We start from the raw sequence: 27859 nt of genomic DNA on the forward strand, positions 1-27859 counted from the left end.
CACATTCTGCATGGAGCACTGGGTGTTGTGCACAAACAATGAATCATGTAACACTACATCAAAACTAATGATGTAATGTATGGTGATTAACATAACAATAAAAATTATTTAAAAAAATAAATAAAATCAAGTGCAGGGAATCTAGAAACCAGAAGAGAGCTTGGATAGCATTCCACCAAGGGCTCATTTCACAAAGCAGGGGACTGGGGTTCAGAGGGATGCAAGGTGCCTGATGCAAGGGCATACGCTGAGGTGCTGTGGGTTCTTCGGACCACTCCCTAACCTTGCAGAACCATTCACCAGCCAGTCGTCCCTGAGTGCCATCACAGGCTTGTCCGGGCCAGGAGCTGCAGGGGACAGAGACCAGGCACACCCAGAGCCTGGTGGCAGGAGGTGACAGCCTGACTCAGAAAGCGACATGCCTATTGTACCTCTGCCACCTCTGTGTGCCTGAGGCTTCTGACCTGACCCTCTCCAACCTCGGTTCGCACATCTATAAAACGGGACACTAACAGCCGCTACTTGATCGGCTGTCGTGAAGACGACACTTACAAACCATTATCAGAAGCACCCAGCACGCTGCAAATACTCAGTAAATGCCAGTGAAGACGCGGGCAGCAACCGTGCCAACCACACCTCTGGCAAGCCCGGGCTGGGGACATCTGGGCCCTCAAGGCAGGCAGTCTGACAGGAAGCCACATGCCCAGTGAACCAGGGCCAGGAGGGGCCAGGAGGTAGGGAGCCCAGAGAGCACCATTAAGAAAGAAGGCAAAGTTCAATCCAGCCAAGGGAGGCTGGGGCAAAAATCCTGGGGCACCTGGGACAGAAGGAACCCCAATGGTAGCCACAGCTCCCAGGCACTGGCTGCCAGCACCTTCCCCAGCCCCCCAGTGCACCCCCCCAGGCTCAGAGTGACTTCTCAAGACAATCAGGGAGACAGGTCTCTATCCCCATTTAGGGATGAGGACCTGGGGTTCAGAGGGGCTGAGTGCCTCATCCAGGGGCAGAGCACAGAAAAGAACCCTTTATTATGAACTGGCCCCATGAAAATGTATACAAACGTGAAAAATACAACCTGGGCAGGGCTGAGTGATTTCGGGTTGAATCAGCACCAAGTTCAACAACCAAAAGACTCTTCATATTTGCAAAAGAACCATCTCTTCCCCATTATCTGACTGTTCAAGCCACAAAATGCTCCTTTAGCTCCTAGAGGTGGCACAAGTAAAATGGTAGTTTAAGAGAAAATATCCCACTTAACTTACCCCCGGTGATGCCCGTGGGAAACTGAGGCACAAAAAAGCTATGAAACCTGCCCAAGACCACATCACAATCACAGGACAGAGTTGGGGACTCAAAACCCAGGCCCTCACCTACAAGAGCTGACACCTGCATTCTTTTAGGTGACAGGTAGGAAGCAGCACCTGTTTTGGGGAGCACACCGGCCCCAATCTCTTTCCCGGCAAGGCACCCTTAAGCCAGACTCTCTTGAGTCTCTGGTTCCCTCTCTACACGTGGGCAGAATCCTATCAGCCCCACGGTCATGGGAAATTGCCCTGCACACCACTACAGGCAGGGTTCAGGCTGGGTTTGCCAATATGGCTTTTCTGTACATTCTTGGGGTGTTAGGGGCAGGGTGGGGGGTGGTCACAACTCCTTTTGTGAGCCTCCCGAGTAACCCATGCCACAATAACCTCCTAATTTCAGGGGCTTCCTACCAGAGGCGGCATGGTTGGGGTGAACCATTAACTCTGTTCCAGAACCACCAGCCTGGTTGCCCTTGATTTCCATATGGTGACCCTGCCCGCCCGTGCTGAGAACTCGAGAAACAGCTCTTGTCCGGTGCGGCCTCATGCACCCATCCAACATCCCTGTTTCCCTCTGTGTGGGTCAGGTGCACGATTCTACTGCTCTACCTCCGATACGTGTGGATTGTCGGGTCTCCCTTACCTTTTTGGACAAAAATGGTATTTTATACACATTATTCTAGAACATCTTTTTTTTTTTTTTAAGATTTTACTTATTTATTTGACAGAGAGAGACACAGCAAGAGAGAGAGCACAAGCAGGGGGGAGTGGGAGGGAGAAGCAGGCTTCCCGCTGGGCAGGGAGCCCGAAGCGGGGCTTGATCCCAGGACCCTGGGATCATGACCCTGAGCCAAAGGCAGACACTTAATGACTGAGCCACCCAGGCGCCCCTAGAACATCTTTTACAGACTATATACAACATTCATGTGACATAAACTAATGTCAACATCAAACAGCTTCAGAATACTATACAGTCTGGATGAACTGTAATTTATTCCCTCCTCTTCTCCTGATAGACATTCAGCTTGTTTCCCAGCCACTCACACACGAAACTAAAAACATATAAACTGTGGAGCTGTTGGGGCACCTCAGTGGTGCAGCAGGTTAAGCGTCTGACTTAGGCTCAGGTCATGATCTCAGGGTGGTGGGACCGAGCCCCACGCTGGGTTTCCTGCTCGGTGGGGAGTCTGCTTCTCTCTCTCCTTCTCCCTCTGCTCCTCCCCCTGCTCAACCTCTCTCCCACATAAATAAAATCTTTAAAAAGTAATAAAATAAAATAAACTGTTGGGCCGGCCACTGGCCCTGACTTCAATATTGTTATTCATCAAAACGCTTTGATCATTTTCACTGACTGGCTTCATCATCAGTTATAGATTTGAACAGAGAAACTATACATTTGTCAAACATCGTTCTTTTATTTATTTATTTTTTTAATGGGGGGCGGTGTTCCTACCGCAGATTCATTTGGGGGATAAATGCTCTGAGGCTACAGAAGGTTGGAAAGTCCTGGCTCGGGATCTGCAGGGACTCGGGCTCCAGTGACCTGTGAGCACGAGGGTGGAGGCAGGAATGTGGGGCAGAAGGCGAGGAGGGTGTGATATCAGGAAAGGGAAGCACTGTGCCTTCAAGTCCTCTGTGCTTTGGGGAAACCGAGACGAAGGGGTGTGGGAGGAGCCACGGTTTCACCCTGGGAGAATGCATGGCCCAGGGCTGGTGACAAAAGGGTTTGGACTCTACTCCATACCTCCAGGCCCTGGTCGGGACTGTTCACAAGGAGGGAGCCGTCTTGTCCTAACACACTTTGTCCTAGGTCCGGCCTGAGCGAGGAAAGCTCCTGTTGGCCTAAACAAGCTCAAACAAGCGCAAACAAGCAGCTGCCCCCTCCAATATCCCCAGGGAACTCCTCTGGCAGGATGGGATGAGGCAGCACACGTGAGGCTCCCGACTGTCCCTCCGTCCCTAGCAGCTCTTAGTATAGCCACTCCTAGGCCCAGATGCTGCCAGGGTGGCCCAGCATTGAGGAGGGGAGGGCCTAAGGTCTGCAGGCTGGCGACTTCCAACAAGGTGCCCCTGGCTCCGTCCATCGCTGCTCTAAAACCTGCTGGGAGGGGCCTCAGTGTCAACAGGGTCCCAGGGCTTCCGGGGCACCCCGGGGCTTGAGAGGCCCCACCTGGAAGGATGGGTTGTGGGTCTGGCAGTCCTGGGTGGGAATTGCTTTATAAAGCGACCCTGGGCTGAGGCCTGCTTCCTTCCGCTGGCCACAAAAAGGCTGGGCCAGCAGATGTGCTTTAGTGGCCTGAGACAGGATGCAGTAAATGCCCACCTGCCTTTCACATGCAGATGGCTCTAGGGCTCTCCTTTGTGCTGGCCAGCCCCTGGGCCAGCCCCTGCAGCTCCCGCTGGGCCAGGCCCTGCCTCTGAATGGCTCCCCTCCGAGAACCCAAATGCCCAAGAATGGGCTCCAATAAAGGGCCTGTTGGGGGCACCCCGGGCTGGTTACAGATGTCCCATTACCACGCCCGCCCACAAATCCTAGAGCAGTGAGAGAGCTCGCAGCACCGTCCCCAGCAGCTCCAGGAAGAAGCTGGTGTGGCCTGCGAAGCCTGGGCCTTTGGTTCCATCGGGGACACTCCTTGCCCAGATGACATCTGCAGATCCCAGCATACATCGCAGCGGGCCTGCAAGGCTATGTTCCCCCACCCCAGCTCCCTGGCTCCCTGCCAGCTAGGTCTCCCTACCCTCCCCACCCCCCGCCATCGGACATGGGCCTTTCCAGGCGCTATTTACATTACGCTGATTCTCCCAACTGAACCCTCAGCTTCAAGAGGGGCTGGGACTTCCCTCTGCCTCGATCATGGCCGAGGGTTCTGGCAGTTTGGAAGTGCTCAGTAAACACTTGTTGGGTGGGAGTGCATGAAGGAGCAAATGCCTGTACTGGAGGCAGCGTGGTGCTGGGAGGGACACGGAGGCCTTGGAGTCACAGGTCCCCAGGTCACAGGAACCCAGGGGTTAACCTGGCCCACCCACCTTTTTCACTTCTGCCAGTTGCTGAATCTCTGCACCTCCATCACTTTGAAAAGGGGCCTGAAATCCCTACCTGGGGGGGTTGGGAAACACCCAGGCAGGACCCAACAGGCCTCCCTCAATCACTGTGTCCGCTATGACTGTGGTCCACATGGTTCCGGAAAGCAGGGTTTATCCTCCGCATGTGCTCCATGTCCCCAAAACGGTGGGAACCTTTCAGAAAACCTGAGGATGACATATCACTACAGAAAGTCTAGGAAGAAAAGCAGGGAGCCACCCCCTCCAGGGTTTCCCAGCAGCGCTGGGGAGCTGCCACGGGGTGACCAGTCCCCCAGGACCTCGTCCCCTCCCCATCATGCTTGTCCCTCTGCAGCTGCCCTCACCCCAGGGACTTCCGTTGAGCTCCTCAGACATCAAAGTGAGCCTCGCATATCAAGGAGGCCACAGAGTGCAGGGTGTAAAGAAACCACTCTAGCGGCTACAAACACTGTAGAAAGCAGCCAAACACACAGTGTTCTTCACCATGGCAGGCAGGACCTGTCCCTTAAAAGGTTCCTAGGAGAGTCTGGGCTTGGCTCAGCTGCTACAAAATGGGGGTATCCCCCACGTGTGAAACATCCCCATGGAAAGCTCCAAAAGCAGGGGGAAGCTTCCAGCACCACACTCACTACCACTGAGCGTCTGGATGCTGGGCTTCGTGCCTGCCCAGGGCCACCCACAAGGAAGGCCTGAGTGTGATCAGTGGGCCACTGTAGGCCGGACTGAAGAGCCCAAGAGAAAAGGATGTCCAGAGAGCCACCAGGGTGTGGGTGGGCCCAGGCTCGGTGGGTGCTTGGCCACAAAGGGGCTCATCAGTGAAAACCGTACCCAGGAGTCTTTGCGACTGGGAGCAATGGGATGAAGTGAGCAAGGGGGTGGACAAGGGGCCACGGAGCTCACCTGAGAAGGCCCTGGTGGACTAGGAGGAGGCATGGGGACTTGGTCCTGTGGCCTGGGAACCCGGGAGGTTTCAGAGGGACGAGGCCATTAGTTCTCCAGGCCCCTGGGCAGCGCGATGATAAAATCTCCCAGGATAAGTAGCACTATGTCCCCTCACCGAAAATAAACCCACATGCCCTGGAGAAGGAAATCCCCCTCTCAGCCACAAAACTGGCTCTGATGTATTTTAAGACTGCTGTTATACAGTTGTTAGATTTCTACACTATAGCTGTTACCAGAGACATCCCAGCTACTTAAATCAGCCTGAGTTAAAGTAAATCAAAACAAAACCCTCCTGGGGATGGGTGGGAAGGCGCCAGTGCGGAACCCACACAGGTGAACAGGCCAGAGACCCCCTCCTTACTGCCACACCCTGCGGTCTGCGCATGCATTTGTTGGGCAGGTCTGTGTCAGGGTGGGAGCATGACTCAGGACAGGCTGCTGGAAGCCCCTGACCTTTCTCAATACCCACTCCTCCCACAAAGGACTCGAAGTATGGCTCGGGCACAGCGGTTGGGAGTCAGGCCGACTTGGATCCCCATGGTCCCTGGGCCATCTCAGTGGAGACCTTGGCAAGCCCCGAGCTGCAGTGGCTTCAACTGATAAAGGCAAGGCACAGCCCCTCCCCACCCCAGAGTGTCACGGGACCACAGAAGACAGTGCGAGGAAAGCATGAATACCTAGCAAAGAATAGGCAGCCTCTGAGAGCAGCCTCGCCTGCCCAGAAATACAGGGAATAGGGGCACCTGGGCGGCTCAGTCGTTAAGCATTTGCCTTCGGCTCGGGTCATGGTCCCAGAGTCCTAGGATTGGGCCCCATGTGAGGCTCCCTGCTCAGCGGGGAGCCTGCTTCTCCCTCTCCCACTCCCCCGCCTGTGTTCCCTCTCTTGCTGTGTGTGTCTCTGTCAAATAATTAAAATCTTAAAAAAAAAAAAAAGAAATACAGGGAATATAGTCAATAATATTGTAATAATGTTGTTTGGTGGCTGTTGGTGGCTCCATTCATCATGGTGAACACTGACTAATGTATAGAATTGCTGAATCAATATGCTATCCACCTGAAACTAATATAAGATTGTATATACACTTCAATAAAAAATTCCATAACTTAAATAAATAAACGTATATATGTATATACGTATACCGTGCTGTCATGGGGTCTATCCTGCACTTAGCACTGGGCCAAGAACTTGACATACATCATGAGCTATCAGAACACCTGCCCTGCACCCCTTCCCACCCCCTCTATCCTTTCTGGTGCTCTAGTCCGACACTCGGAGCCATTCTTTATCTCTTCTTCTCCCTGGCCCCCATAATACTCACTGTATCAGCAGGTCCTCCTGGTCCTACTTCCAAAACATCTCTTTCATTCACTCCCTTCTTGCCAACTCCCTGGTCCATGCCCCACCATCTCTCTCTGGACCACACAATGCTCTCCTAACTGCTTTCCCTGCTTCCTCTCTTGAGCCCTGCTGTCTGCCCCACTGCCAGGCCGTTCCCCACTTTGCAACTAGAGCGATCTTAAAATATTTGTAATTTTTTTTTTTTTTTTTGGTGAGGTACCTTTTTTCCAGCTTTACTGACATATGATCCTCACAAAGTACTTGCAATTCAAATTTTCAAATGGGAGATACATTCACATGGTTCAAAAAGGTTAAAAAAAAGTTAATACACAAAGCTGGACAGTGAAGAATCAACCCCCCAGCGCTCCCCAATTGTCCGCCCCCTAGCTCTTCAAACAGTGAAGCTCTTCCCTCAGCTTCCTTAAGCAAACACAGCAGCAGGAACACAGGCCCTCATTTCTGCCTTTTCCACCCAAAAGACAGACACCGCACAGCCTGTTCTGTGCTTTCCTGTCTTCAGACAATACCTCTATATGACAGGCACACTCATTCCTCTTTCTGCTGCATGGTGTTCCCCTGCACAGTCGGATGGACCATGACACTCCCCTATTAGTGGGTGTTTGAGCTGTTTCCAGTGTTTTCCTATTTCCAAAAGTTACTTTCATGAATGACCTCGTACTGATGTCCTTTCTCATGTATGAGGCAAGTCAATTTCCAGAAGTGGAACTGGTGAGAGATAATGCCAAATGTATCTTCCACAAGCAATGTCTGACAGGGTCTGTCTCCACACTCTCTTACCAAGAGAACGCATGCTCAAAGTTGTGCATTTTTGCCAGTTTTCTCATATTGATGAAAAATGGCACCTTGGCATAGTTTTGATTTGCATTTCTCTTACCTAAGTAAGGCTGAGCATCTTTCCTATGCTTAGGGGTCATTTACCTTTTCTTCCTTGTGAACTGATTGTTTGTATCTCTTGTGCATTTTTCTCTTAGGCTGTTGTTTTTTGTTTTTTGGGGTTTTTTTGCTGTTGATCTCTAGATTTGGGGGCATAATTATAAAGGTCCTCTACTCTAAGATTTCAAAGGAAATCTCTCCTGTTTTCATTTGGTACTTAAACAGTTTTGCTTTTTACGTTTCAAGTTCTTTAAAACATAAATCAGATCACATGACACTCCCGCCTAAAATCTTCAGTGACTTCCCACTTGCACTCAGGATAAAATCCAGGCACATCTCCGCAACAAGTCCCCACTATAGCCACGCTCCTCCTCTTTGTTTCCGTGAACACGAACGTGCCAAGCTCTCTTCTGCTGCTAGGCCTTTGCAACCGCTGTTCCCTCTAGCTGTAATGCACTTCCTCTGCTCCTTCTCCCAGGTGGCCCTTTGTACCCTCTGGTTGAGTCCAATGCCTTCTCCTTAGAGAAGTCCAACCTCCCCTCTGTCACTTTTTCAGCAAATCTTGCGTTTACTCGTCTGCATCCAAGTTTACTGTCCATTTCCCTTGCAGACATGAGCCCCATGAAGACTTGTCTGCCTCAGTCACAGCTCCGAGACTGTGGCCTCATGCTTCGCCATACTAGGTTCACTTAACCCCAAAATATAGCCAGCGCCCTCTGCTGCATTCCCATAATGTTCTTGACACCATAAAGTGCCATCACATAATGTTCTTGTTCATGACAGAGTTTGTCTGAAGCCTTGGGGTAAAGAAAGACTAAAGCAAAGAGCAGAACTTAAACCTGGACTTTAGGAAATGAAGCTCCCAGGGCCGTGGGGAGTCTCCTAGGTCTGGGATGCCCTTCACATGCACTCCTTGTGGTCATGTCTCCGTTTTCTGAGTTCCTGGCCTCTCAAACACCTCCAACTTTGCTACACAGGACAGTTTGGCTCCTGTACAGACTGGTAGGGTGGGCTCCCTGAGAAGGACCAAGAGGCTCACTTAATTGCCATCTAGAGGTAGGTAAATTGAGTCCTAGTGAGGTCAAGCCACTAACCCAGGGTCCTCCAACCAGTGAATCTGGGAAGCCAAGTCCTGGGCAATTAGCCCTTCCTGGCTGCCCATCAAAATCATGGCAGCACTGGCCTGTCGTGCCAATGGCAACTACAAAGCGGAGGGTCCAGGGGCGCCAACCGTGTTCCTTGCGTGGTTTTCTGTGCTCAAGATTTGGTGGACAAAACGCCCTCCCCCTCCTCTCCACCCCCAAGCAAATGATGCCAGCACATACATAATTTAAAGTTTTCCGGTAACTACATTAAAATGTAAAAAACAGGTGGAATCTATTTAATATATTTTATTTGACCTAATATATTCAAACTATTATCACTTCCACATGTAATCCCTATAAAGCAACACAAAGAGCTCTTCACGTTTCTGTCACTAAGTCTTCGAAATCCGGCGTGGACTGTACACTAACCGCACAACTCGGTTCAGACCAGCCTTATCCCAAGCGCTCAGCTGCCGCAGGAAGGCAGGGGCTGCCCGCTGGGACAGCGAACCTCGGACCAGCACAGGCCCTACGCTCAGCGGCGGGTGCGGCGGCGGGGTCCGGCCCGGGGTGGGGGGTGGGGGGGGGAGGCCCCAGCACGGGGGGCGGGGCCAGAGCCGCAGCTCCGCCCCCGTCCGCCCCCACCCCCGGCAGGGGCCAGAAACGGCCGGTGGGACCCAGCTCAGCGCCGAGCCTTGCGCCCACCGCGGCCCACTCACCTCGCCACCGCCTCCACGGAGCCAGGGATCGGCGTGCCGCCGTCCTCACCGCCGTCGTACAGCACGCCCGAGATGTCGAGCAGCACCCCGCGCACGCCGGCCAGCCGCTCGCCCCACGCGGCCATCGTGCTCTGCCGTGGGCCTCAGACTCCGCGTCCCAACACCCGGCTGAGAACGGCGGACAGGCTCGCCGCGCAGGGGCTCCTGGGAAGTGTAGTCCTGGACGGTACAGTCCGGCGGGGCGGGGCGGGGCGGGGCGGGGCGGGGCGGGGCCAGCGGGGTGGGCCGGGTGTAAACCCGGAACGGCGGGGCGCAAACCCCCGGACCCCTGGCTGCCGCCTCTCCATTTCCGGGTCACACACCCCCGAAATCGGAGCCATCTCCATAGGAGAGCTCTGTGGACAAAAGGCAGGAAGAGCAAAAAACAAGCCCCTGGGAAATAGTCAACCCCCTTAAAAACCAGAGCAAGGCAAATCAAGACAAGGAGGCACCTGTAAAGCAGCAAACATTAAAGAGATCCGTGCTTCATTGGTGGCCTCATCCTTTTGCTGAGAGTGTGACAGCCCTAAAAGCAATGGAGATAGTTAGACCAATTGGCCGGATAATCCCACGCCTGAGAAGTGATGCTAAGGAAGTGATGCTAAAGACGGTGAGTGCAGTGTAAGCTCTCACGCCAGAACAAGCTGGAGGAAAAGTCAGTGTGCAAACAAGTGTAACATGGCTACAGAAAGAAATATTATGCCACCAAAAATGAAAACTAGGGCACAACATGGAAACTGCTTGTGTTATAACATATGAGAAAGCAGCCTACAAAACTAGTAAATTTTACATTACCAGGCAGTAATGTAGACCACAGCCCTGCAAAATTAAGGATGCGTAGGAATAGGGCTGGGAAGAAAATGGGAACATTGCAGTGTGTTAGGCCAATGACATTTTGGATGAATTGTTACAATCCATTTCATGTCACCTCATTTTTGCAATAAATAGAAATTGATAGAAAAGGGGACGTTTCCTTGACTGCCCCTCTGACCTTTCCAAGTATTTAAATTGAAACTTGAGGGGACCCTGGGTGGCTCAGTCAGTTAAGCGTCTGCCTTCAGCTCAGGTCATTATATTGGGGTCCTCGGATGGAGCCCCTGGAGAGGCTCCCTGCTCAACGGGGGGCCTGCTTCTCTCTCTCCCTCTGCCCCTCCCCACACACACTCGTGCTCCTGCTCACTCACCATCTCTCTCTCAAATAAAAAATAAAAATCTTTAAATTGAAAAAAAAGAAACTTGAAAAAAATCAGACTCCTCTAGGCGTGACTTAGCTTTGAGGTATCAAAAGAAGACTATATTAGAATGACCACTTCATTTTAAGTTCTTCAGTCACAGACGGGACATAGAATTCGTCAGAATCTTAGAATTTTAACTCAATTCAATGAATTGTGCATATCGTATTGCTAAGTTCACTGGGGAATTTTGTACTCTGTTGATTTTACAGGAGGAATGTAAAATGTAGTTCCTGCCCTTTGGGAATTTACAATCTGGTTGAGGGAGAAAAGAATATTAGACCTTAAAACAAACCAAAAAAAAAAAAAAAAAGAATATTAGCCGTGGGTCTTAGCTGCAGAAAATAGAAACCACACCAACTAAAGGTTTACACAGGCAGTAAGAAGCTTACAGATTTCCATGGGAACTGGAGAACCAAGCTCAAGTACTATAGAGCCAAGAGCCATGCAGCTATGAGAAATGCCCGACTGCATTGCTCCATTGGGGTAACTTGGCTCCTAAGTGACCAGGGACCTGACAGTACAGGCCCCAAAGAACCAAATCCACCCACCACCATGCTCTTGAAGGATTCTCTCCACCTGTGGCTACCACTTACCTTGCTTTCACCATGTCTAGCTTGGTAGAACCTAGCCCAAGCTGCAAGGGAATCTGGAAAATGCAGTTTTTAGCCATCCAGATTCTGTGGTACAGGAGCTGAGTGAGTCAATCTGGGTAATCTGCATGAACATCATGCTCTGTATACATGTATTGAACGTTTACTTTGTGGGCTCAGGGCTCTAGGAATGCAAAAAGGTCAAAGGCATGATCTTTGCCTTTGAGTCAAGACTGCAGAGAACAAGATACACACTTTGAAGATTGCTGATTAAATGTGTGCCAAGCCAAGGAGTGACATAGCCACAGCTGAGAGGGTGGGCTCTGTTACCCAGAGAAGGCAGCAGTGGTTTCTGAGCTGAGGGACAGCCTGAAATGGACCTTGAAGAGGAGCTTCCTGCCAAGGAGGAGAAGCAAGGGCATTTCTACCAGTGGTGAGGAGCCTGCCCATGGTTCTCCCTCTTCTACTGGCCGTGTATGACCTTGGGTAAATCACTTTCTTTATCTAGGATTATGGTAGACAAAATAATGTCCCTAGAAGGTGTCCACATCCTTCTCTCCAGAGCCCGGGAATGTACTACCTTACCTGGCACAAGTACCTTTGCAGATGCAATTAAGCTAAGGATCTTGAAATGGGCGGTTATCCCGGATGATCCAAATAGGCTCAGTGTGATCACAAGAGTCCTTATAAAGGAAAGAGGGAGACAGGAGAGTCAGAGTCAGAGAAGGAGACATGACAGAAGCGGAGCTGAGAGAGAAAGAGAGGGAGTAAAAGAGAGAGGGAGGGAGGGAGAGAGAGAGAGATTCGAAAATGGCCTTGAATATGAAGGGGCCTTGAGCCAAGAAATGCAGGCAGCCTCTAGAAGCTGGAAAAGGGAAAGAAATGGATTCTCCTCTGAAGCCTCCAGAAGGAATTCAGCCCTGCTGACACCTTGATTTTAGGGTTTCTTGCCTCTAGAACTGGAAGATAATAAATTTGTGTTGCTTTAAACTGCTACGTTTGTGCCAGTTTGTTACAGTACCAGTAGGAAATGAATACAGGGACTCAGGTTCCTCATCTGAAGAATGACATTGGTCCAAGGTGACAACATGGTATTTTGAGCCACTGACGGACTTGGACCTAGCCTAAAAGTCCATGACCTTTCTTTGGGTATAATGGGTGAAAGGCATTATATAAGTTAGGGTTTCATTTGGCTGTGTGTAACAGAAACCCAACTGTAGTTGCTCAACAAAATAGAGATACTTTTCTCATATCAGGAACTCAAGAGGGAGGCAGGCCTGGGCAGGTACAATAGCTTCCAGGGATATTGGAATAGACTCCTTCCCTCTCCTGCTCGTCTATCCCTAACATGAGGCTTTCACCTTCATGCTCTCAAGGTGCCTACTGCATCCCTAAAACATTATGTCTGCATTTCAGGCAAGAAGAAGGGGAAGGAAAAGGGCAAAGGACCTGTGACAGCTGAGTCTTGCCCTTATACCAAGAAAACAAAAGCTTCCCCAAAAATCCTGATCCAATAGACTCTTGTTTATATCTTTTGGGCAAGAGCTAGCTCAGTTACTCTAGCGTGTAGAGCTTCGGGCCTGTTATATTTCCAATTATAAGTCTACAAATCATGTCTGAATTTCCACTCCAATGTGAATCCATTTAATCTTCTATGGCCATAGTAGATGTCATATAGTCCTTCTAGATTTGCTGGTATTAGCTAGGACTCTTTCGTTGGCAGTAACAGAAACCCAATTTCAAATGGCTTAAATTTCAAAGGAATGTTTTGGCTCCCATAACCAGATAGTCCAGCAACTGATGGCTTCAGGCATGGCTGGTTCCAAGGCTTAAATGGTAATATCCTAGGCTCTCCGACTCTCCATTTCTTGGTTCTGCCCCATCTTTGGGTTGACTTCCTTCTCTCTCAGTGTGGTCAGGCTTTCTCCAGGCAACTGGGAGAGAGAGCTGTGACAGTTCCAGGCCAAAAGAATGCCAGGTAAACCACATGGGGAAGAACTTATGCCTCAACTTGGTCTGATGCTTCCAGAAAGAACTCTGGCCCTCTTGTATCAGAGCCCTCAAACTCCTCATGTCTGTGTTCAGAGGGAAATGGTACTATGATGATCCAGCCTGACCTAGGTGCCCTACCAGGGCTGGTATTCACAGTCTTACCGCACATGGAATTTGGGAGGGGAAGCCTCCCAGCAAAAAGCAGGGCACTACTACAAGAGCGCTAAGGTCTAAAAGTTTGTGTCCTCGAGAAAATTCGTATGTTGAAATCCTACGCCTAACATGATGGTATTAGGAGGTGGGGCCTTTGGGAAGTGATGAGGTCATGAGGATGGAGTCCTCATGAATGGGATTCAAGCAACCCAGGGAGCTAGCTCATCTGTCCATCCCATGACAGCACTACAAGAAATCAGGCAGTCTGCAATCTGGAAGAGGTTGGACCAAACCCTGTTGTGCTGGCACCCTGATCTTGAACTTCCAGCCTCCAAAATTGGGAGCAATAGGTTTCTGTTGTGTAGAAGCCACCCAGCCTGTGGCATTTTGTTTAAATAGTCCAAGTGGATAAGAAAAAGAAGGAAGAGATACTGTGCAGGCAAAATTAGGGTCCCCCACAGGAAACTTCTATTTTTTTTCAAGATTTTGTTTATTTATTTGGCAGAGAGACAGAGAGAGAAAGCACAGGTAGGCAGAGTGGCAGGCAGAGGGAGAGGGAGAAGCAGGGTCCCGACTGAGCAGGGAGCCCAACGTGGGGCTCGATCCCAGAACCCTGGGATCATGACCTGAGCCGAAGGCAGACGCTTAACCAACTGAGCCACCCAGGTGCCCCAGGAACCTTCTATTCTTATCAAAGTTTGTCTCCCCTGGAAAGTGAGACCAGACACCAAGTAAGGTCTGGGTGGGCCAAGGGGTCTTCTGTGTTACTGAGGTGGGCCATAGTAGAAAAGAAAGTAAGGAGCCATCGGTCGAGAAGTGCCTCTTAGATTTCCATGTACATTAAAATCACCTGGAGGGCTTACTCAAACAGAGTTTTGGATTGAGGAGGTCTGGGATGGGCCTGAGAACCTGCATTTCTTACAGGCTCCCAAACAATGCTGATGCTACTGGTCTCTGGATCTAGATCAACGTTTCTCAAATTTTAAGATACATGTGAATTTCCTGGGGGAACTTATTAAAATCCATATTCTGATTCAGTAGGTCCAGGGTGAAAAGAGATTCTGCATTTCTTTTTTTTTTAATTTAGTTTAATTTAATTTAATTTTTTAAAAAGATTTTATTTATTTATTTGACAGAGAGAGAGAGAGAGAGATCGAGAGAAGGAACACAAGCAGGGGGAGCAGGAGAGGGAGAAGCAGGCTTCCTGCTGAGCAGGGAGCCCAACACGGGGCTCGATCCCAGGACCCCGGGATTATGACCTGAGCCGAAGGCAGACGCTTAAGGACTGAGCCACCCAAGCACCCCTAATTTTATTTTTTAAGTAACCTCTACACCCAATGTGGGGCTCAAACTTACAACCCCAAGATCAAGAGTTGTGTGCTCTTCTGACCGAGCCAACCCGGTGCCCTGCGATTCTGCATTTCTAACATGCCCTCAGGTAGGCAGCTACTGCTGGTCCACAGACCATACTTTTAAGTAACAAGTCTAGATTCCAGACTCTAGAATGACCTCCCATCCATGGGGCAGCTCTGATAGTCTATGATCCTGTGATGGTTTTTTTTTTTTTTTCTTTTCCTAAAAAGTGATCACTTTGTAGAGGAACATGTCCAAGACATTGCCCACGTATGTGCGTGTTGTTAGTAGAGGTACTGATTGGACAGGCTGTAAATGATGCTCATCAGTTGGTTCCTCCCTCCTTCCTGTCGCTGCCTGGCAGGATCTCCTAGCAGAGAAGGAGGTGAAGCTCAGGCTGTCAGCTCTAATGCTTTTGAGCAACTCGGGTAAAGCTGTGTGGGAGAGGACGCAGAGTGTGTGATAGTTTCCCAGGATTGCCATATTTCTTCGGCATCTCTTTGGCCATGGAGACATGCTCCCTTTTTGTACAAAGAGCGGGGAGTTAGCAGTTTTAAATAAGTACACTGAATTATGAGGCTCCGGCAGCAGACCATTGAGGCACTCACACGCGGCACGTTGTATGGAAGAGATTACTTCCAAAGGTGTGGGCGGGAGTAAGGGAAAGCGCAAAAATCTGTACTCAGCAGCAGAAGGCCTGATGAGTTCTTGCTCCAGCTGCATGAGACCTGCAGCTGGAGGACCTGTGGCCTTCAGGGAAGAAGTACAGGAGCTGCTAACCTGAAGCTGGGTGAGAGAGACAAAGTAATCTTCCTCCCATCCCTACCCTGACAGTTTTCTTCTGTGAAAGGCGTGGTTGCCCAGCATACATGGCCTGCTTGAAAGCATAAAAGTTGTTCCACAAAATGCATGGGAGGAAGGAGAATCCATTATGAACCCATATGCATTTCTAAACACTTCCGGATCATATTGTTATTGTTATTTTCAGCGTAGCCTGTACCAGCTCTGAAGGTATGGGGTTTCCAATCCCTCTTAATCAGACTATAGAGCTTTGGGTTTATGCTATTGGGCCACCATTTATTCCTTTGCAATCTTCAATCTGCTAAATGCCAGGGTGTTGGGGCGCCTGGGTGGCTCAGTCGTTAAGCGTCTGCCTTCGGCTCAGGTCATGATCTCAGGGTCCTGGGATCGAGCCCCGCGTTGGGCTCCCTGCTCAGCAGTGAACCTGCTTCTCCCTCTCCCTCTGCCTGCCACTCTGCCTACTTGTGCTCTCTCTCTGTCTCTGTCAAATAAAATAAATAAAATCTTTAAATAAATAAATAAATGCATGCCAGGGTGTTAATGAGCACACCAGAGACAAATGCTGGGCCCCAACTTTTTTTTTTTAAGATTGATTTCTTTATTTGAGAGAGAGAGAGTGAGAGTCAGGGCAGGGGCAGAGGGAGAGAGAGACTCTCAAGCAGACTCTCTGCTAAGTGCAGAGCTCGATGAGGGGCTCGATTCCTCGACCCTGAGATCATGACCCGAGCCTAAATAAACCCGAGCCTAGAGTCAGACATGCAACCGACTGAGCCACCCAGGCACCCCAGTGTGGGTTCCAACTTTAGGAAAGACCAAGGACCAGACAGTCTGTCCCCCATACAGTGTGACAAAAGCTGTGCCAATCAGCATTCTTGGACTCTGGCTAACTGAATTCCAAAATGCAAGGGGGCACAGTGAGTGCGTTGGGAAGGCTGTAAGACAATTTATAGAATCAAAGAAAACGCCGGATTACCAGACCTCAGAAAGTACCAGAACCATCAGCTCCAGAGTGAGAATTAGCAGACAGCTTCTTTCAGGCATTACTACTGAGATCAAGCAGCCCCAGCTCAGTGTCACACTGCCTCAGATTCCCAGGGGAGAGAGCCTGAGTGGTCCTGCAGGAGCCCACTCCCACCCGGTAGCCAGGGCAAGGGGGCGCCCTGCTTGGTAGTCCCACATAGGAAGCGCGGTGAGGTGGGGTGACCTGAGCAAAGTCAAGCTACCGATGCCAGAAAAGGGGCGAGGATCCTGATCAGGCAAAGGTAAGCGATGCCTACCGAGGCTGCCTGGAAGGCTGGGCGCCCTGTGGGAGGGAGTGTCAGGGTCAGCCTGGGCAGGTCAGGGAAGGCCTCCCAGAGGAAAGAGCACTTGAACACAGGAGACCTGAAGCTGAAAGCAGGGTCCCTGGTGGGTGTGGGATGGAGAGAATATTGCTGGAGCGACACACACAGGTGTGAGAGCAAGTTCTACCCAGGGTTCCTCTCGTTGCCAGGACGAGAGCCCCTCTCAGGGTGTGTAATGCTTCATTTTGTGTATCAACTTGACTAGGCCCTGGGGTGCCACGATATTTGGTCAAACATTACTCTTGGTGTGTCCGTGAGGTGGTTTTTAGGTGATAAAAACATTGCAATTGGCAGACGGAGTAAAGCAGATTGCCTGCCCCAGTATGGGTGGGGCTCATCCAACCAGTCGAAGGCCTAAATAGAGCCCAAAGGCTGACCTCCTCCAGGTAAGGCAGAATCCTGCCGGCCTGACAGCCTTCACTCTGAGACAGTGGCTTCTTCCCTGCCTTCAGACTCAAACTGCAACAGCCGCGCTTCCGGAGGCTTGAGCCCGCTGGCGTTCAGACCAGAGCTACACCATCGGCTCTCGCGGGTCTCCGGCTTGCCCACACATTCTGCGGATCTTGGGACTTGCCAGCCTTCATAACTGCATGAACCACTTCCTTATTTTGGAAAAATCTCCGTATCTCAGGGCGCCTGGGTGGCTCAGTCGTTAAGCGTCTGCCTTCGGCTCAGGTCCTGATCCCAGGGTCCTGGGATCGAGCCCCGCATCGGGCTCCCTGCTCGGCGGGAAGCCTGCTTCTCCCTCTCCCACTCCCCCTGCTTGTATTCCCTCTCTCGCCTCCTCTCTGTCAAATAAATAAATAAAATCTTTAGAAAACAAAAAATCTCCGTATCTCAATGTATCTCTCTGCCTCTGTACCCATACAGCCTATCAGCACTGGCCCCCTGGAGAACCCTGACTAATGAGGGTGGCTCACATCAAAGTGAGGAGGAAGGTTCGTAAGGATGCACAGAGGCTCACCGGGAACCCAGAAGCAGCCCCACAGCCGGCCTCTGGAAGAATGGAGCCCAGACAGCCGCTGGTGCCCGCCCATCTGCCTATGCCTAACACAGCTTCCCCGCCTCGCTCTGCACATCTGTTCTGTTTTGCTCCCCAGCTCTTGCCGAGCTCTACTTCCTCATTACTTCTGTGCTCATGTGGCCCCATAACAGTCACCCCATCTCCATATTTCTCGCCCAGTGAGCTCAACCACCTACCACGGGCAGGAAACATGCCCGTGGGTCTTGATCAGACTCCTGGGGTCTGACTGGTCCAGCTCACTGGTTGAGCTGACTGCTTTGGGCAGCCCAGGGTGGGCCAGCCCAAGGGTTTGGGGTTCGCCGCCCCCCCCCGCCACCAGCCTGGCCCACTGCCCACTCACCAGGACCCAGAGGCTGGGCAGAGTGTCTGAGAAGGCAGTGTGCATGGGCCCTGCCTTCTAACCCACACACATCTAACACGGATCATCTCAGTCCAGGCACCATAGCTGCCCAGGCAGTGGGGTTGGATCGTGAAGAACATCATATTTGGAGCTAAGGCATTTTGTCTTCACCCTGTGGATCACAGTAGCCATGGAAATGCCAGGAGCAGTGAATCAGGTGAGGTCACTTGGCATGAGCACAGTGGAGGTGGCAGACTTGGGACCCACAGACATGTTTTATTTTTAAAGATTATTTATTTGAGAGAGAGAAAGAGGGCAGGGGCAGAGGGAGAGAGAGACAATCCTCAAGCAGACTCCCCACTGAGCACGAGGCTCAATGCGGGGCTGGATCCCAGGGGGACCCTGAGATCACAACCTGAGCCGAAACCAAGAGTCGGACGCTTAGCTGACTGAGCCAGCCAGGCGCCCCACAGACATGTTTCTGATGGGCTCTTTTCAACACTTTGAATTGGTTGCCAGCATTTAAAACTTTGGACTTACCACATACGAATCCAGCTTCCCAGCTACTTTGGGGCAGTATGGCGATCTGGCAGCTCCTGATCAGCATTCCTACAAGGTCCTCCTCCTCCAGGTGGAGCATCAGCACCCCCTTGCCCTAGGACACTGGCATTCCAGCTGGTGTTGCTCCTCTAGGCCAGGCCTGGCCCTCTGAGGGCTGGAGCTTGCACACCCACGCGAGGTGAAGAGCCTGTGGCGGTGGCAAGGCCGGAGGCAGGGAGACCAGGGAAAAGACACTGAAGGCATGAAATTTAAACACAGGTGTGAGGAGCAGAGGGCTTTGACGCCTACCTTGCAGGAGACTGCCTAAAAATGACGGAGCACACTTACCTCCAGTCAACAGGGAAGCAGGGGGTTCAGGTACTTGCAAAGTCCCACCTTGCTTCCTTGTCTTTATCCTGCAGGCGCCTCCCTTGGGCAGGGCGTTAACACGGCATTCAATGGTCACAGTCAGCAACAGCGCACACTGCACTCATGTCCCTGCTCCTTCTGGCCCCGTCCCTCACCAGTTCTCTCCCCATATGTCCTCAGCTTGTCATTTGGCATTTTTCCTTCCATTCTCCTTCTTCCAATTACGTCTCTACTTTTCCAGATGCCCAGAGCAATTTGGTTTGCCTGGCAATTCCCTTGTCTTGGGCTCCTCCTGGGGATATCTTAAAACATTAGAAAACATGGAATGTAAGAGCTACCAGAGCTGGATCCCCAAAAGGGCACCACAGTACCCCCTCCCCCAAGAAGTGCTGGGCTCACTTATTTTCCGGGAGCTCCTCTTACACATCCCAGCCCTCCCTGTAACTTTGAAGGAAAACCATTTGATAAATGTCTATGATTAGATTTCACCCTGGGGCCAGAATGTGATCCCTTGATCAGAACTTTCCCAAAGCAGGTTCTGAAATCTCACGGCTTGGGTTCAGATCTCAGCTTTACCACCTCCTAGCGCTGGGGGCGTGGACAAATTGGGGAGAGTAACAGTGCCTGCTTTGTGGGGTTGGGAAGGATTGAATGAAGTAACCCGAAATGAGCAAAAAGCCTGGCCAAGCGCCTGGTCCTGAGCAAGTTCCTCAAAAAGAACAGCTATTATTCGTATTGATTGTCATTATCAGAAGCAATTAACATGTATTCAACTAATCAATATAACCACTGCTTTATCCCCTTCTTTGATGTTTCCTCAACATTTCTGAGATAAAGAAGTTGATTAAAAAAAAAGTTGATTTTTTTTTAACCTGTTGATTTCCAAGAAGAAATACTGATTTTAAGAAATCAAAATATGTTGAGTGCCCACTTTTCTTTTGGCTGCAGTGGGGTTTGGTGGGAAGGCTATCTTTTGAGCTTTCACAAATCAAAGTCTCCTAGGTGGGTTTTTAAAAGGAATACTTGCTCGGCTTGGCAGCCAGAGTTCAAAGCCCTGGTGGTAAACTGTAAATGCTAGCCTTTAATTGTAAATGAACTCTCTGGGGCAACAGGGGTGTAGAGTCAAGTAAACACTAACACCTGATTCTGCTAGGATCACTAGTTGCCTTTTACAATCCAGCACCTTCCCCCTTCCCATTTTGCAGACCTGTTTTTGAATTGAAATACATCTTGGGGAAAGCTGGCTAAGGTTGTGAGTAATGGGGTTGCCCACACGGCTACCCCTGCAGTTGACTTCTCTCCCTTTGTCAGCAAGCTGTGCCTTATGAAGCTGTCTCTTTGGCATCTACGTCCTCCCCAGGGGGCTGGCCCAAACTGCAGGGTTTTACCTAGAGAATTTGTTTACTTTATTTCAGGAACATAAGATTTTATCTAAGGTGGTTTGACATGGCTCATAATATTGCTCTCCCTCCGCATAAACAGCAAATTCTTTCGGGTTCACACTGTTCATGTCTTGGGCAGCAGCTCTTCAAGGCTGTGCTGGATTATAGACCACTTTGTTTGTGGAATAGCTTGGGAAGCTTGGCACCATCGATTTGCATCAGTGCCTCCGGAATAGTCTTTGCCTTCTCCTTAAAGATACTATCGAAACTGTGAAATTCATTAAATAGCCCCAGAAATGGATCAGGTTATTTAACACAACATCCCTAATGGCGCAATATCTCAGCTGTCTGCACTGAGAGTGAACATTGTCTTGGATAGTGTTATCAGCCCAGGACACCCGCAATGAATATTGATCCCGAGCTTGTTACAGCCATCCCTTGCCATCAGGACAGGTCAGGGTTGGAACCCACGTAGCATCAAAGCAATTTAAAGACAGCACTCAGGCAGAATTTTAATGCCCACGTTGGAAAAACAAATCAACTCCATGCACAGAGGGAAGGTGGCTTGCTGGATATAGGAACACCTCAGGTACAAATATATGCGGGAGGATGTTAGTGAGTGAACACAAGACCAAACTGTACCTATCGGAGGTCTCACTAGCTCCTGGTCATTTACAAAGCAGGTGGCCAGAAAGACAATTCCCTAAGGCCCCCCTCCCCTCACCAAATTGAGGAATTTTGCCTGTTTGTTGGGTGGGGGACTTCTGAGTTGGGTGAGTCAAAGGGAGCATTTTCTATCCCTTCAATGTTGATGGAGACAGTGTGCTGTTTCTACCGCGTCATCTATTTCCAGAAGCCACACACGGTAACCGGTACTGCACTGAGCACGGGTATCAGAAATAGAGGGGAAAAAATAAAGGACAAGAACAATTAAAAAGAATTAAAAGAAGTTCTTAAGATTGAGTCTTAAAAAACGTGGCCTTTATATGCTCTTGTCTTTGTCTCCAATTTGTTGCTTCTCCCTTTGCTGCTCCTTTTCTATATTTAACACCTGTCGACCTCAAAGGAAAGGTGATTCATATCTTTTAAACAAAAAAAATTTTTTTTAAGATTTTATTTATTTATTTGAGAGAGAGAGAATGAGAGACAGAGAGCACGAGAGGGAAGAGGGTCAGAGGGAGAAGCAGACTCCCCGCTGAGCAGGGAGCCCGATGTGGGACTCGATCCCGGGACTCCAGGATCATGACCCGAGCCGGAGGCAGTCGCTTAACCAACTGAGCCACCCAGGCGCCCTTAAACAAAAATTTTTTGAGGCAGTTTATAAAGCAAAATGAAAATGACCCAGACTGGGGCTGCTCTTGGCCTTCTGCAGCCTTCCCTGTCTCCCTGGTTTGGGTATAGGGCGCCTCTGGAATGTCAGCCCACCTTCCGGAGGAAAATGGCTGCAAGGCTGCTAACAGAACAGATAAGACCCATCGTGGGAGGGCACAAATATCCCTTCTGGAGCTACCTTAGGGAGATCTATTTCTACCCTGAAGAACCCAAATGTGGAAGAAATATGAATGTGCGCGGGGGGGGGGGGGGAGTAACAGGAGGGTGAGCTCAATATGGGGAGGGAAGGAGAAAGAAAGGGAAATTTAAAAAAAAAATCAAGTGAGATCTGGGTGAGAAAGAGTTGTCAAAACAGAAAGCCAAGTACCCTATCAGTATGTGTTCCGGAAGGTTCTCTGATTTGCAATCCAGTTTCCTGGGTGCCACTGTTTAGTTCCAGGGTCACCTTTTCTTTGGTTTTCACAGGGCGTGCATTCCCTCTGGTGGGAGGTGGGCCAGGGGCTCGGGCAGGGCACTTCCCTTCCTGCTTTCCCGTAAAAGCACAATCCATCATAGCTTTAGGACTAGAGCGGGTTTGAATTTCGGCAGGGCTTTAAAGTCGGCAGGGAATACAGGGGCCGCCTCTGGGAGGGGCCACAGGTTTGAATGAGAAAAGCTACAAGGAACCGGCGCGTAGGGTCTTCCCTTCCATAACAGATGGGATTAACAGCGCCCCACCCACCCCTGCACTTTAATGAGCGAGTTTCTCCTCCTCTTCCTACAGCTACCTTCTCGGACAATATTAATTGCCAAGTCATTGTTTGGAAGCCCCATGGGGCAGGGAAGAAAGGAACAGCAGAGTTAGAAGTGGTTCTGGGCAGAGGGGTCGGAGAAGCCTCAGAATTTGCTGCGGGGGTAAATGCTTACTGCTCACAGACTGCTCCCCAAGCGACAAAAGGAGAAGGAATGTTAACATGGGTCTGGCTGGTGGAAGTTTCCTCCAAGGACTGATGTTCATCATTCCAGGGGACCTGGCGGGGCAGATGGGAGCCCGCTCGATTATCTCTGTTCTCTGACCTTACGCTCAAACCAGACAAGCATCTTTTAACTTTTTTTTTTCTTCTTCTTGGGGCTAGAAGGGGATGGGGGGGTCAAAGATGCAACCTGGGTCCCAGAGACCCAATTTCTGTTGCACATGATTGAATCTGTGACTGTGAGGAAGGACTGAAGGGCATCAGGGCTGTGCTTGGCGGCTCAGCGATCCAGGGCAGCCACCCTCACCAGGCCCATCTCACCTGGCTCTGAGCCCGCAACCCGCCAAGGTTCCCAAAGCGGCGGGACACCCTAGCGCGGGCTTGGATCTCTCCCCCAAACCCCTGCTGTTCTGTGACCCGGCGCCGCTAGGCTCCGGCTCTGGGCAGAAGGGAAAGCCTCGGCTCAGGGCAGGATTTTCCTCCTCCATTTCCGACATGGCAGGATATCCTGGAAAGGCTACTGGCCGGGGAAAAGCAGACCTCTCGGTTCGAATCCGGCCGCTGTCACCAGTCAGTAGTAACCTTGGGCAACGCACTTCTCACCTTCGAATCTCAATTTCCTTATCTTTAAATGGGGATGATAGTGTTGCCAGGCCACTCCCTCCTCACAGGGATGCTCGGAGAACCAAGTGAGATCGCGCAAGCCCAGGGGCTTTGTAAACTGTAAATTGTGGGAACACTAGAGCTTTTAAATCTGAGGTGACCAGGTCTGAGACCATCACTGTGATTCCCTGGCGGGGCAGGAGATGTGTGGAGCGTTGCCTTCAAGTAATCACTGCTGGCCTCGATTATATCCCCAATTCAAAGTCACCGGGGAAAAGTCACAAACCCAAGCCCAAGTCAGTGTGTGTATGGGGGGGGAGGGGAATCCCCAGGATGGAATGGTCCCGCGATCCCTCGCTCGCGCACATCCGGAGTCCCCGCGGGTCGGGCAGAGGCGCGCGGAGCCCGCGGCGGTGTATGGGCGCGCGCGCGCACCGGGCTCACGCAGGCGCCCCCGAGCCGAGGCGAGCTGCCCCAGCGCGGTGCGGGGCAGTCTTGGGGCCGCTGCGAGAGAGCTCTGCACGTGGCGGGGATCTGGGCCGCGCAAGTGCCAATCCGGGCGCAGCGCCCCCGCGGCTCTCTCCCAGCTCCGCCTCCGCGTGCCCCTCCCCAGATCCACTTGGCCGCCCCGACCCTCCTACTGGCTGGAGAGCTGCGGCCCAGCCACAGCCGAAGGCAAGCCAGAGCGCGGCCATCCCGGACCCCGCGCCGCCGGCCTCCGGCCCGTGGGAGGCGGGCATGCTGGCATGGCAGGACGGCGGGGCCAAGGCGGCTCCCTCCCACCACAAGATCTCCTTCTCTGTCCTGGACATCCTGGATCCGCAGAAATTCACCCGCGCTGCGCTCCCGGCCGTGCGCCCTGCTCCCCGGGAAGCCAAGAAAAGTTTGGCAGAGGGCGAAGCGGGGAAGGACGCCAGCCCAGGGGACTCAACTCGGCAGCGGGAGACCTCTGGTAAGGATGCGAAGCGGCCCCCGGGTCCCCGGAAGCCCCAGCCCAGATGATGCGATGGGGAGGCTGGGAGGTGGGTGGACACCCAGGGACCGATCGAGTGGCCGTTAGCGGAGCCTTCACCAAAGGGAGAAGGCTCACAGGACGAGGTGCAAGGCGTTGCCTTGTCTCTGTGTTGGAACTGAATTGCGGCAGAAAAGAGGCCCCCAGCATCCTGGGTCTGGGATTTGCCTCCCAAAGGCCGTCCCTGCTCACCGGCCAAACCACTAAGCACCACAGCTCTGTTTTGCTCGCAGGGGAAACTAAACAGCCAACGTCCACCTTATCCTGGCTCATTCATTTATCGGGCATATAACGCACCCGCCACGTGCCAGGGCCTAGACCACAGGTAAAAGTCATGGAAAACTTCAAAAACGGCGAGGGAGACATGATGAATACTGCCCCCATTTTATGGACGAGGAAGCTGAGGCTAAATCATGTGTCGGTGTCTGGAAGGGAGTGCGAAGTCAGGTTTACGCACCTAGTGGCCCACTTCCAACCATCTCGACACCTGCAGAGATTCCGCTGCCCCACGCGCTCTGCTCTCTCTCCCCAGACCCAGTCGTTGACTGGGGCGGGAGCAGGGGTGGGGCGGGGTAATGCGAGGCCTTTGGTCCTTCCTACTCGGAAGGTTTTTCCACTTACTCCTAACTCTGGCGGGCACCTGATGAGGGGTCTGGGAGAGTTTGTGTCTGGAAAGACGGACAAAAGACAGCAGCACCCGTGCTGGGTGGAGCGTGGGCGGGAGGTTCCCTGGAGGGACGCCGAGTCAGAGACGCAAGTCCGAGAGAGGCTGGATGCGGCACAGCCCCCCGCTTCTCCTCCCCAAGTTTGGCAGTGATTGGGGCTCCGGGCGCCTCTGGCGGCCGTGCTTGGGCCCGGGTAGTCCGCCTGGTAATTGTTCGGATCGCCCCTCGGAGGGGCCGCACTCCCCTCCCCCCACAGCCGTGATCGATATTCTATTACTGGCGCCTGCATATCTCCTGCCCGCAGCTTGCAGGTACCGACTTCAAACCCCCTTTCCCTGTCTGATCCTAATATTGTTCGATTAAAACTTACCTTTAATAGATGACATCTATCGATCGGGTCCCGCACAAATCTGAAACTCTATTAACACGGCAGGAGAGAGAAGATGGGAAAGAGGGAATTTCACTTTTAAAAGGGGGGGGGCGGAGGGAGCTTAATAACTTCTTTTTTAATTGCTAGGAGTTCCAGACCAAAATAGGCTTCTAGGGACTAGGGAGACGGAGCCTTAAACGCGTTTGACATCTCGATGTCTCAATGTACAGTGATCCTACCCGCCCAATACTGTCCAATATGGTCATTATATTTTCTTAATGGGGGTTGTCATTCATTCATTCAAAATTCATTTCTTCGACGTCAACTAGATAGCAAATGAGTCAAGGGCAAGAGGACACCGCACCCCTAAACCCCAACTCCTGGGAAGGGCTTGCGAGGATGTGTGATCGCGGGGTGGTGGGGGGAGCGAGAGGCGGGAGAGAGGCAGAGCTAGGGCCTCTGGGGAAGAGGAGGAGGGGGTCTGGCGACCCGGAGGGGCTGGGTCGTTCCGGGCTTCTGCTCACCCTCCCCTTCTCCACTAGATGCTGCGGACCGCGGCGCGGGCGCGTCGTCCCCCTTGGAGGGCTCCGATGCCGAGGAGGCGGAGGAGGAGGAGGAGGAGGAGGAGGAAGCCGACGACGCGGGCCAGCGGCGGCCGCAGGGGCGGGCTGCGCTCCTGCAAGCGGACCCGGCGCGCTCCCCCGAGTCCCGGGAGGCGGCGGACCCGGCGCGCTCCCCCGAGTCCCGGGAGGCGGCGTTGGCGGCGGCGGAGCCGGGCACCCGCGGGCTCGCGGGCTCCCCGGGCTCGCCCGGCTCCCCGCGGCCCCGGCGCCGGCGCGCCGAGCCCCGCTGCGCCAAGCCGAGGCGCGCGCGCACCGCCTTCACCTATGAGCAGCTGGTGGCTTTGGAGAACAAGTTCCGGGCCACGCGCTACCTGTCGGTGTGCGAGCGCCTGAACCTTGCGCTGTCGCTCAGCCTCACTGAGACGCAGGTCAAAATCTGGTTCCAGAACCGCAGGACCAAGTGGAAGAAGCAGAACCCCGGCGCCGACGGTGCGGCGCAGGCGGGGAGCGGCGCGCCCCAGCCCGGGGCGCCCGGGACGGCCGCTGGAGCGGGCGGCGGCGGCGGCGCGGGGAGCAGTCCCGGAGCCCCGGGCCCGGGCGCACTGCCCTTCCAGACTTTCCCCTCCTACTCGGCGGCCAACGTCCTCTTTCCGGCCGCCACCTCCTTCCCGCCAACGGCCGCAGCCGCCGGGGGCCCCTTTGCGTCCTTCCTCGGGCCCTCCTACCTGACCCCTTTCTACGCTCCGCACCTATGAACCCGGAGCTCCTCGGGGGTCCACTTCGTCGGGACTCACGAGAGATTGGCGTGGTCTCGGGTTTCCTCATTCCACCGAGGGGCGCCGACGCGCAGGGACCGCCCCCTCGTGGTGAGCGGGTGTCTGCGCGCCCCTTCCTTTCCAGCTGTCCCGACGCGCCACCAGAGGGCAGGGAGAGGCTGCCCGCCCGCTCCAGCCGCGCCCCTTCCCGCCGCGAAGACCCCCTGAATCCACGCGGTCCACAAAGGGGGTCAGGGCTCTGCCGTCTTTAAAAGTGTCCGGAGTGAAAGCTGTCCTCAACGCTTCCCGTTTCTGAACCTGGCTCTTCACTTTCCGTCAGGCTCAGTTCCGTCCAAGGGCTCCTTCCGAGAGTCTAGGTGTCCCGAGCAGGGCTAACACGGCTGCGGGGATGGAGATGCCAGGGAGCCAAGACTTCCTGCCCGCCGGTCGCTCACACTTAGGATGGAATCTTCTTCGAACATTTTAGCTCACTCGGAGGGTAAGCAGCTTCCCCCTTTCGGAGCGTATTGGTTCCCTTTTCATACTTGATTATTGGCCCAAACCCAGTGATTCCTCCCAGATACCGAACGAGCTGGGTCCACGAGCACACACACTGCCGCTGTGAAATGGACTATTTTTAAATGCACAAAACTGCACATTTTTAGATCTTCATTTAAGATTAAGACTTGAGCGCAGTTCTTGTTCCAAACAGACCCCCCACAGGCTGTTCCTGAGAGAATAGGTATCTTACTTTTCTGAGAAGACCAGAAGTTTCTGCTAGGCAATATAACGGCTTTGTGGTTAGACTTAGCTGCTGACGCAGGCGCGGTTCGGCTGTCTTGCAGGTTTTTGAGAGCAGCTTTGACCAACAGGCAATGGCCTCACATGCTTAAAATTGATAATGAAGGGACCACGGTTCAACTAAAATCTTTAAGTTTATGCCTGACGCTGTGTTTGATACTCTCATTGGTCTGTCCTGGCATTTCCTAGGCTCCCAAATAGTGAACAGAGCTGGGAAAGGACAGCTCCCCCAGTACACACAGGGCTCGGGTGTGTACTGGGGGAGTCATAAATTGGACTATTTTTTAAAGGCACAAAC

At 52.3% G+C, this 27859-nt stretch overlaps 2 protein-coding genes across 4 annotated transcripts in view; one reads left to right on the forward strand and one right to left on the reverse strand.

Moving 5' to 3' along the window:
• LHPP (phospholysine phosphohistidine inorganic pyrophosphate phosphatase) overlaps nt 1-9546 on the reverse strand; it is a 130469-nt gene extending 120923 nt beyond the window's left edge. For all 3 annotated transcript variants that reach the window (XM_025880145.2, XM_073884655.1, XM_025880146.2), the window contains exon 1: nt 9347-9546. In XM_025880145.2, the coding sequence (XP_025735930.1) occupies nt 9347-9471 (125 nt within the window). In that variant the 5' untranslated portion in view covers nt 9472-9546. The remainder of the gene's footprint in view (nt 1-9346) is intronic.
• Nucleotides 9547-24133: 14587 nt separating this feature from the next.
• Nucleotides 24134-27795, forward strand: NKX1-2 (NK1 homeobox 2). The gene is made up of 2 exons (XM_025880176.2): nt 24134-24347; nt 25985-27795. Exons 1-2 carry the CDS (start codon nt 24134-24136, stop codon nt 26758-26760), a joined length of 990 nt encoding a protein of 329 aa, XP_025735961.1. The 3' UTR covers nt 26761-27795.
• The last annotated feature ends 64 nt before the right edge of the window (nt 27796-27859 follow it).

The sequence above is a fragment of the Callorhinus ursinus genome, unplaced genomic scaffold (assembly GCF_003265705.2).
Source record: "Callorhinus ursinus isolate GAN/ISIS: 27379988/994484 unplaced genomic scaffold, GSC_fseal_2.0 scaffold58, whole genome shotgun sequence".
NCBI lineage: Eukaryota > Metazoa > Chordata > Mammalia > Carnivora > Otariidae > Callorhinus > Callorhinus ursinus.

Excerpts from the sequence above, each read along its gene's own strand:
- NKX1-2 (XM_025880176.2), top strand. The coding sequence starts at position 24,134 with ATGCTGGCATGGCAGGACGGCGGGGCCAAGGCGGCTCCCTCCCACCAC. Across the intron at positions 24,348-25,984 it reads TCGGCAGCGGGAGACCTCTG|ATGCTGCGGACCGCGGCGCG; the intron begins GTAAGGATGCGA and ends CTTCTCCACTAG.